The 11,042-nt window shown below is 39.4% G+C and overlaps 1 protein-coding gene across 2 annotated transcripts in view; it reads right to left on the bottom strand.

Annotated features, from left to right (window-relative positions):
- The window catches only part of MYOF (myoferlin), a 680,400-nt gene that overhangs the window by 364,895 nt on the left and 304,463 nt on the right, over positions 1-11,042 (bottom strand). The window contains exons 14-17 of one of the 2 annotated variants that reach the window (XM_078643399.1): positions 10,834-10,902; positions 10,682-10,725; positions 3,266-3,348; positions 2,134-2,172 (exon numbers count right to left, since the gene is read on the bottom strand). In XM_078643399.1, coding sequence (XP_078499525.1) covers positions 2,134-2,172; positions 3,266-3,348; positions 10,682-10,725; positions 10,834-10,902 — 235 coding nt within the window. The remainder of the gene's footprint in view (positions 1-2,133; positions 2,173-3,265; positions 3,349-10,681; positions 10,726-10,833; positions 10,903-11,042) is intronic. The other variant, XM_078643401.1, reaches the window with a different exon arrangement.

The raw sequence follows: 11,042 nt of genomic DNA, 5'->3' as shown, positions 1-11,042 counted from the left end.
CTCAGCCATGACAACTACTAAAAGACTTGAAGACTTCTAATCAAACAGTGTGGCCACAGATGTCAACTGGGGAAAGCTCTTGCTGTTTGAATAGCTCTTTGGTATTCCTAGCACTAGCCTTGCAATGCCTTCCCTCACAGGTCTAAGGAAAAGTAAACAAGTTGAAGAGCCAGGTTTCTCTTCTGTGGGTTCCACTTCATATCCATCTCCTTTAACTCGTAAGCAGCAAATAGGAAATTCTTGGAGAACCAACTGAGGCTAGAGTTCAACACTGATGTTACCGCCGGTCAAAGGCTGAACTACATAATTTCTGTTATCCACACAATTATGGTGACTTCGAGTCAAAGGCATTCTTAGAGATCAGGCCAGAAAAGGTCACAGAGCACTTATATTCTTGTGCACACAAACCCAATTCAATTAGTTTAATTTGTAATGGACCCCATGCCACAGAGGAAGCCTCAGGGCAGTTTAGACTCAAGGTATTCAAGCCAACTTATAGGAGTGTCACATACTAACAGTGAGCATGAGGAAAAGCACTGCCACACAGAGATAGCTTAGTAAATCACCAAGTATATGCTACAAGCTGAGGTTTAGTGGGGTCTTAGCCAATTTCCTGTAGGCCAAATAGAGGTTGGTCTTTCCTGCATACAATGAAATTATGTATGTAATACCCTTATATGCACAGTTTTTTAAGCAGTGATACCTCTAGGCACAAATAGAAGCATACAGAGTGAAGCCGTCTATAAATGGATGCAATTATGTTACAATCCACTTTGGTTATCATCCGAAAACCCTAGAGAACTTAGAAAATGGAGAATGGCCCAGAGTCACATAGGCCTGAATAAATGGATCTTATGTTTCCACAACAGATGTCTTTCATGTCTAGCAGCAGGATAAAAAGAGTTTTCTACTTTTCTGAGTAAGTGGATAAATCTTCAGATGAGAGAAGTTAAAAACCTAGGAAGTGGAATTTCAAATTTCCACAGAGTGTAAACAATCCCTTCTCTTATTCCCATGTCAACCTACATATTGAGCTTGCTAATTCCCATAAGACATAAGGTTGCGAGTTCAGAAATGACTGAAAACCACCATTGTCTAAGTAAATGTCAATGGGCAATTTACCTTTAAATATAGAACTACGTTGTTAATTCAATTCACCAAGTTAAAGAGTTCACTGGCATTTCTTGGATTTTGGGACAAGAAACAGATATATAGTAAAAAATGGTACATTCGCTCAAATAACATGAACATTTAGAAAGATGCAATGAAACGTGAAACGTCTCACACAACGTCAATAAAATGGAGTTAAATACTATATTTATGTTGCATGCCTCTGGGTGCTTTTCCATCCCTTATAGAATTCTGGATCCCTTTTAATGAAAACTGGGACGCAATCGAAATGAAATTAAGAGTACAGAGCAAGCTTGCATGCATTTTATTGTCCCTTCCCTGTAGCACATGAGGGAAAAAAGTCTCCAGAGAATGCTATGCATGAAGAGTGTAAAGCATGCACAGGCCAGTGGTAGACGTTGGCACCACTTCTCTCTCCAGCACTGCAAGCCTTCACACCATGAAGAAATGGCTCCTTTAAGGGGCCAAATGAGTCTGTTTAGTTTTCCAAACACTTTTGATATGTTTGACATTTAGATTGCTATTTGCTAATGTTATTGAAAGCAAAGTAACATTGCATCCTATGCAAAAATTCAATTTTGAAAGGAATACTTTCTTGCAAAAGGACAGTTTTCGGAACTTTTGATGGCTTCGGCAATCTGCAGTATAATGATACATATGAACTTCAGGATGTAGCTCTACTCCTTGGACTGTTCAATTGCAAATAAGGAATGCCCACACTGTAGGCAGTGAAATATTGGTGTAAAGGCCAGAGAGATCAAAGAGAGAAACTTGCCAAAAGCCTTGCCATGCAACTGTCACTCAAATAATTCACACATGCAAAATGCTCCCAGTGCCACAACTGGTTTGAAAGAATTGAAGTATATTGTTTAAATGCCCCCCCAAAAATCCCTTAATAGGAGTGTTGAAATTGATTGAAAATGCTTACATATATCAAAAAGATAAACAACACCTAGTTTGGGCAATGGAGAGCAAAAATTTAAATCACACCAAGATATAAACCTGCATATGTTGAAGACCCAATTCCCGTAGATTCAGATTCTGAATTATAAAAAAAATACAGCTGGTTAAATGTCAAAAGAATATTTATATTATAGTTTCCACGTCACAGTGTTACATTCAGAATACAAGCCATTATGAAAAGTGGTCAGACAAATATGAATATTGATGTTCTGTAGCACACTTCCAGGGGTCACAGCCACCTTCTCTGTAAAATTATTCACACAGCCCAGCTAACCTCTCTAAACTGCAGCCCTGGCTAATTCAGGAATTACTGCAGCATCAGTAAAAACCAAATGAAATCCTGTGTTTACTGACCTGTTCCCATTGTCCTCTATTAACCTAAATGCCATGCCCTAAGCTTGTAAGCATTTACAGTTTCTCTTTAATTTTGAAAATATCATTTAATTTATTTTCCACACATTTGGTCAAATGTACTAAAATTAGCTGAGAACTTTAGTGCTGAAGATTGCCACATCAAGCCTTTTCGATTATAAACAGATTATATACAGTATGTACCTCATAAACCACAGACCATCTACACACGTGAACTTAAACATTCAAGAATCTTTTTCTTTACTTCCAAGGCCCCTCTCCTCAAACACTTGGGACATGGTTTAAATGTTTATGTTAAATAGGATAAATGCAGAAATATAACAGAAACTTTGTTTTGGCAACATTCACAGAGCAGACACAAACTGCTGCCTAAATGACCCTCCTAGAGGAACAAGAGAACAGTTTAGTGCCAAAAAGTGAACTAGGAGTACTAAGGTAAATGAAACTATTTTGATCTTCGACTGTGTATATCTTGGATATCCTTGAACATTCAGAGCTCTAAAAACATTTGGTAGTGATGGAGGTCTGCAGAACTGGTGTCTCAAAAGAAAACTCCCTTATTAAAATGTATTTTATAGTCTGCAACATCAGAGCTGGAAGGTCCATGACATCATCCCAATAAAATGGCTGGCACAGTGGAGTCTTTTTTTTTTTACTTGACAAGAGGAATAACAATTCTTTTCACCACAAACATTGGAATGCAACAGAATGTCATTTCTCCAGCTGTATAGCATACACAGATAACCATGTCTTAACAGAAGTAAATATGGCAATTTAAGTATGCACATTAAAGGCTTACCTTCCACCTCACCGCCAGGAGCAGCAATCTTTGAGAGACTTAGAGATGTTACTCCAACAGTATCATTTTTTGTAAGACGATCCCTGCATGAAACACCAGGTCAATGTACATACAGTTTTTAACACAGCAAGAATCTTGATCTGTGAAGCACCAATGATATACCCCCAAAGAGGAGAAAATCTATCACAAGTCATTTTAAGATCAAGCTGGAAAATGTTTATCAATAGAAACTTGAGCAAATTGAAAGCAACTTAAGTACATTAGTGGTTGCTGCCATCACTAATCGTGTGCTCCCCCCAAACCTTTAAATTCCACAAGTGTTTGAAAATATGTTTACATGCACATCATGAATGCAGTGACATGTTAAAAAGAGTTACTGAAACCCAATTGTTTGGGGGGGACAACAGAGTTCGCTCAATGATGGAAATCTTCGAATATCTGAATTTTAGATAACTAAATTTCTCTTTCACTGTTAAATATATGTCTTTAGAAAAGCTTGATAAATACATTAAAGCACAAAAGGTTGAGCGTGTGATGCTAAGAATTGAGAGGCAATCAGCAGCCAGACAGATGGAAGGAAATTAACTTAGAAGAGCAGGTCAAAACATTTTTAAAGGATATGTCTGTCAAATAGAACACTTTAGGTACTACTATGTGTACATGAACTTCACCAGTTGAGTTACAGCACTCGAGCTGTGGCATCACGTTTTTGTATTACATCTGGCACACCATTATTAAAATAGAGTGCACTACTATCAATAGGAAAACTACCTCTAGTACTGCATCCATTTCGTTGCATTTCAAAAGTCTATGTAAACACATCACAGTATGCATACTTATATGTTTGTGACTATAACCATTTGGTAGTGGTAAATCATTGTTTATGTCTACAGACTTCCAGCTCGTGCCTTTTAAATACTACATATTTTGTGTTTGTTGCATAACCATAGAATTACCTATGGGCTATAAATTGGTAATGATAACGTGAATTGATCCAAAAAAATTGAACATTAGGATTCTCAATGGTACCACTAACTTTTAGCTCTTAAAGATGAATTGTAAATCATTCTCTATTTCATAAGAACATTTATTATAGTACTTCAACCTCTCCGAACATTATTACATCTGAAAGAGAAAATACACTACACCAAAAGACCCTAAACCGAATCCATCTTGAAGACTGAACAACTATTCTCCAGACTCAAAAGCGTATTCAGTTCAATATGTTGGATTCCTATTCCACTGGTAAGAATGTATTTCAGATCAGAGGAAAAGTTGTTTAATGCCTCAACGATCATAGGTGCCATCACTTCCACAATTCTCCCTCGCCTCTGGAGAACTACAAAAAAACAGAAAAGCACTTCCAGATGCTTCATAATGAAACTAAAAATAAGTATATTTATGCAGTGCAGCAAACACCCGGAGGATTCAGGCATGATTGTGCATAGCCTCAAAAATAATGAGTTAAAAAAACAACTATGCAAGTCGTACTGTAACATCTTGTTTTGAATATATTGAATCTGCATCACTCTTTGTAATCGGGACCTCTTCTACACATGTGGCACTTGTCAGTGAATTACAAATCAACAAGTAGCGTACAAATTCTCACACTAACCACAATAGCACCATCTATCTCCCACAGCCAAAGAACAATGTGTAGCCCTAAGCACAGGACCATTTTGAACACACAAAATGTTTTTAAAGCCTTGCTCGTGACCTCTTGAATAGCAACTCATGTCGACACAATGGTTTGGACAAAATGCGGTTATTAAATTTAACCCTGGGATGTGAACTAATTCAACTAAATAGTATTTGAAGTGGGTAGAGGGCTGAATATTGGAGGAGGAGTTGGCATTCCTGGAAGAAACTGACTTAATTGTAGAGAGAATGATGGGGGTTGTGAATGAACTGAGTTAGGTGATAAAGAAAACCTTTTAGACGGGTTTCCTAGACTCGCACACAAACCTTGGTTAGTTACATTTATGGTTTGTAAAGGATCGCCCATGGAGAACCATGATTACATCCTTGCATTCACCCACATATTTAACTACAGCAGAACCTTGGTTAACTCACTAGTTCATAAGTCACAGCCCAAGGACAGTCAAGGGTAAAACTTGGATTGAACCACATATTTATTTGGCATACGTTAGGTCCAATCTAAAACCACCACAAACTATACTAAACAGCGTCCTGCCTTGTGATCAACAAATGCAAATGTCAAATATCAGGATTTTGCAATGACATCTTTCACAGCACTAATTGAAAGAAACTACATTCGTCAATGCTTAGCAGTTGTTTTTGGACACTTATAGTGCACAGCTGGCAATTATTATAGTTTTGAGTTGCAACTGGTAGTGTAGGGATTACTTTCCAACCGATTTTGAGGTTTGTATTTCAGATTACAGACTTGGTAGGTTTGTGGGATGTGACTTTCAGGAACCGAGCTCAAGAACTAGTTACATGGCATGAACGATAACCTACAGGAGATCATCACCATTCAGGAATTTTGGCCTTATTTGCACAGGTTCGCTGCAGGCTGCAAACGTTTAAGATTAGGTACAAGCTACATTCACCATTAATGATGCAAAATTCGACACACAGCAATTTTCATAATAAACATCTGTCAATAGTGCAGTGACAGTTTACACCTTCTGTACTTCTTCTAAGCCCAAAAGAGGCCTTAACATCACCACGGACTTCAAGGCGGACATCATTCAAAAGCTTCATACAGCTTCATTTGTAGAAAACCACCCGGACATTCCTTATAGGGCAGGCTGATAATGTAAGGTTTTGTAGGAAAGATGGAAAACAATATGCACAATGCACAAGATGCCTTTCATTGAAGCAAGGTGGTAAAAAGACGAAGGCTGATCGAGGTAAGAAAAATCTTTTTTATCACTACTCCTCTCTCCGCCAGCTTCCAGGACAGTTGCCTCACTGAACATTCTAAGGTAGCCTCCAGCGCACCTGGAGTGTACCAAAAGGAATGCAGGAGAAGGGAGGAAGGAACATACCATTTCAACACCAGAGATAAGCAATATACTATTAATAAATAAATTAACGATTACAAGGTAGTAACCAGAGGTAAGCAACGGTAGATAATAAAATTTAATACAATTTCAAGACTGAAACACATCTTCCCCCCTTAATACTAATGAACCAAATTCATTTGTACATAACAAAGTCTTTCTGCCATTCAGGAATTTTTGCGTGGTCTTTGGTTAGAGGAAAGGTTGTTTGACAGTGACAATGTGCGGAACCTCTGGTCTGCTGGTTGGTTGTGTTCATGTTGTGACTTGACTAACCTATCCATACTCCACAATTGATCATCTTCTACAATGACAGTGTTGTTTCTTACAGCTTTTATGCGCATGGGTTTTGAGAATTTAGTCTGAGGATTGCTCCTTCTAGGATTTTTGACACAAATCCAGTCCCCCGCCTTCTATTGTGGAACCTTGACTCCATGTTTGGAGTCATACTGGGATTAGTACTTCTTTTGGTGAATGAGAATTTTGTCTTTGAACTCTTGCATGTCATTAGTGACGTGGGACCCCCTCCTAACCAGTTAAGGAAGAACGTACTGCAAGGTTTCCTACCTCTTAAGGCTGAAAATGGTGAAATGCCCGTGATATGATTAGGGGTGGTATGATAAGCCCACAACATCTCCTGTAACACCTGTTCTGTGGGAATGCTGTTAATACTAGCTAATTGTATACAACCTTTGACCATGCGGTTCATTCTTTCTACAAGACCATTCGCCCTTGGCCAGTAGAGTGGTGATCTTACATGTGCTATATTAAGGTTGCTGAGGAATTCTGTCATGGCAGGGGAAGTGAATTGGACTCCATTGTCCAGGACAATGGATGCCGGAATGGCTTCTGTAGGAAATGTATCTCTAAGGAACTGAATGACTGTCATGGTTGTTATTTGACTAACCATCTTAACGATAGTCCAATGAGAATGGTAGTCCACCAAGACCAATGCGAACTGCTTGGTTACCCTTCTGAGGTTAAATGGACCCATTATGTCTAATGCGATTTTCTCCCATGGTCTCTCTGGAACAGGTACCGGGAAGATGGGAGTTTTCCTAGGCACTTTTGACTTGTCGCTGTTAGCACATGTCTGGCAATCTTTCACTTTTGCTTCGACTAATGAGTCCATGTTAGGGAACAAGTAGCGTTAACGTAGTCTAGCTTTGGTCAGGCTTCTGCCTAAGTGACCCTCGTGAACCAGATCAATTATTTTACTTCTAATGGCTTCTGGTGGGATTATTTTATCATTCCTGAATAAAATTCCTTGGTCTATGTTCAGCTCATGGCGTATCTCCCAGAATTTCTTTACATCAGTATTCATCTGGTTCTGAGTCTCAGGCCAACCCTGTATGGTGTATGAAATGAGTTGAGCCATAGTGTTTTCTGTGTCCATACATCCTAGCTATTCCTGTGAAGAGATGGTGGTAAGTGTAAGTTGGAAGATAGGGTTTTCTCATACATCAAATTGCTCTTCTTTGTGAAGAGGACTTCTAGACAGAAAATCTGCTGCTGAATTTTGCACGCCTGGCACATATTCAATTCTAAAACAGAAACCTTCCAACCCTAATATCCATTTGGCTATGCGAGGGGTGTTGCAAGAACTGTTTTTCGGGTTAAACATAAAAACCAAAGGCTTATGATCAGTACGTGCACAAAATTGAATGCCCCAAAGGAATTTTTTTTAATGTTTCACCCCCCAAAAACAAGCCAATCCTATTTCCACCACCGAATAATTCATTTCAGCCTTAGCCAGAGAATGTGAGGCAAATGCAATGATTCTTTCTTTTCCATCAATCACCTGAGAGAGGGTATCCCCCAAACCTTTTCCACTTGCATCTGTGGTAAGAAACGTTTTTCGGCTATGCTCAAAATTACACAAATAAGGAGCTGAAAGTATACTCTCTTTTACTTTAGCCAAGGATATTTGGTGTTCCTCTGACCACTGTAATGAAGTGTTCTTTTTTGTGAGTTCCCTGAGATTGGCAGTCATTTCAGCAAAATGAACGTATTTAGCCATGTATTCTGCCAATCCCAAGAAGGATTTGAGTTCTTCTGTATTGGTAGGTGCTGGGGCTTCTTTCACTGCCTCAACTAGACAATGTTTGGATTTGAAACCCTCTCTGGAAATGCAATGGCCTCGGTACTCCACAGATTCTACACCAGGGGTCTCCAACCTTTACTTTAATAAGAGCTACTGATGTTCGATGAAAATCATCCAGAGCTACTAAAATTATTAGTGCCGTATTAGTGACCACTTCAGAAAAGATTGCCTTAGTGGCCACCATGTCCAGGATTACCAGCACTGATCATCTTAGTGCATCAGGCATGGTTTACAGCAGTATTGTAAAAATAAAATACTTGGTCAATGTGGCATGCTAACACATTGGGAATACATTACAGTCGGGACTATAAGGCCCCTGGCACCAAGGCAATAATATCAGCAATATGAATCTCCTAATCAGCATGATTTTTAGCACTCAAATATCAGCTTTAAGTATACTTTGGAAATATAGCCATTTTGTTTCTCTAAATGTCAGCTTATGAGTTCTGAAATACTCCTATTTTCATCTTAAAGACATGTTTTCCAATGTTGTTGTTTATATAAGACAGCCAAGAAAAATACGTCAATTTAGTAGGCTGGGTTGCACAGAGGAGAGCTACTTATAGGTAGCTGGAGCGCTAGCAGTAGCTCACGAGCAACTCATTGGAGAAGCCTGTTCTACACCAAGTTGACATTTCTCTCTTTAAAGTGTGAGCCCTGCATTTCTAAACTTAGAAAGGACTTGCCTTAAGATGTTGTCATGTTCCTCGACGTTGGCACCATATATTAGAACGTCATCCTGGAAGCATAGCGTTTTGGGCACTCCCTCCAGGATGCGCTGCATGATTATCTGAAATACAGCTGCCGCCGAGGCTAGCCCGAACGGCATGCAACAGAACATGAAGGCTCCTAAGGGTGTAGTGAACGCAGTGAGCCTTCTAGAGTCTGGATGTAGCTCCACCTGGTGGTACGCCATGGAGAGACCCAGGACACTGAAATGCATAGCTTCTCCCATCGTGCTCAGCATCTCATGGATGCGGGGTAATGGATGTCTTTATACTAAAATGCTGTTGTTTAAGTCCCGTAGATCAATGCACATCCTTATGTCTTGGCTATGGCCCTTTTTTGCGATAACAATGGGGGGGACCCATTCTGAGAAATCAACTGGCTGTATGATATTTAATTTTTCCAGCCTGGTTAATTCTTTCTTTAATGGTTCCCACATAAGGTGGGGAATGGGACTGGTTTTGTGAACCACAGGACTGGCATTGTGTTTCAACCGAATTCTGTGTTGAAAGTCTTTAAGTAGCCCTAAGTTCTCTGAGAAAACTTCTGGAAATTCATTGATGATATGCTCATAGTTTTTTGTAATATTAGTGAACAAGACTTGCTCCGGATTGTTGGGGGGTCTAATTTAATTCCTAGCTCCTTTTGATGTTGCCATCCTAGCATGTTGGATCCATTTTCCACCACATACACTTTACCTACAGTGGAACGGTCCTTAAAAGAAATGATAGACTTGAACATTCCCTTCATGGGCACGGGGTCCCTATTGTAACCACTGGGGGCTATGTCTGCTTCACAGAGTTTATTTTGTTCTTGGCCCAATATGGATTTGAAGTCTGAGAAATGTACCACGGTGAATGGGGACCAAGAAATCTGCAAAATTGAAAATTTTCCCATAAATGTAGACCTCGCACTCTAAATACCTTTGTTGACCACTCGCCCCTACTTCATTGATTTGTAGGATTATCTTCTTGAGTTGGGCTTTTTCATCACTGGGTTTGTTGCTTCCAATATTCCTGGGAAAGCATCCACAAACCCTTGATAGGTGACCTTTCTTGTTACACTTCCTGCACCAAGCGGATTTTGTTTGACAATTAGGATAATTGGCCAAATGGTTGTTGCTAACACAGCGATAACATTTTAACTTAGGAATTTCTAGATCTCCTGCTTGATTACGCCAATTGTCCTTCTTACAATTATCCCATCCTCGTTGCCAGTGATACAAAGACGAAGGCTGATCAAGGTAAGAAAAATCGTTATCACTACTCTTCTCTCCACCAGTTTCCAGGACAGTTGCCTCACTGAACATTCTAAGGTAGCCTACAGCGCACCTGGAGTGTACCAAAAGGAACGCAGGAGAAGGGAGGAAGGAACATACCATTTCAACACCAGAGATAAGCAATATACTATTAATAAATAAATTAAAGATTACAAGGTAGTAACCAGAGGTAAGCAACAGCAGATATTAAAACTTAATAAAATATCAAGACTGTAACACAAGGCATCCTAAACAAATGCCTAGCTCATCTTCTGATTTGCTACAGTTCATTAACTTACCAGTCAAATACAGTCAATCGGATTTGCTCGCACATTGAGGGAAACTAAAAAGAGAAATAAAACAATTTATGAAGCAAGTTTTGAATATAGATGTGTAATGTGTGCTGCGTTGGATTGCGCGTTCTTGTGGACAGATGAAAAAGCACCCTAACCTTGATTTGCAGATTAACAGCTTGGTTCCATTCGGGGTTGGCATTTCTGTCAATTCTGTTTGTGCAAACCTGCAAAGAAACGAACAGAATCAGCTCAAATTAATGTTGTAGCACAGAGTTAATAAACCCTCAGGAAATAGTGGCAGAGGGCCAGAGGCAACAAAACCTTGGCAGCTTTCAAAGGCCAAGAGTCGTACAAGCATCAACAG

This window comes from Lissotriton helveticus, chromosome 5_1, assembly GCF_964261635.1.
Source record: "Lissotriton helveticus chromosome 5_1, aLisHel1.1, whole genome shotgun sequence".
NCBI lineage: Eukaryota > Metazoa > Chordata > Amphibia > Caudata > Salamandridae > Lissotriton > Lissotriton helveticus.
This window is presented reverse-complemented; position numbering and strand designations above follow the sequence as displayed.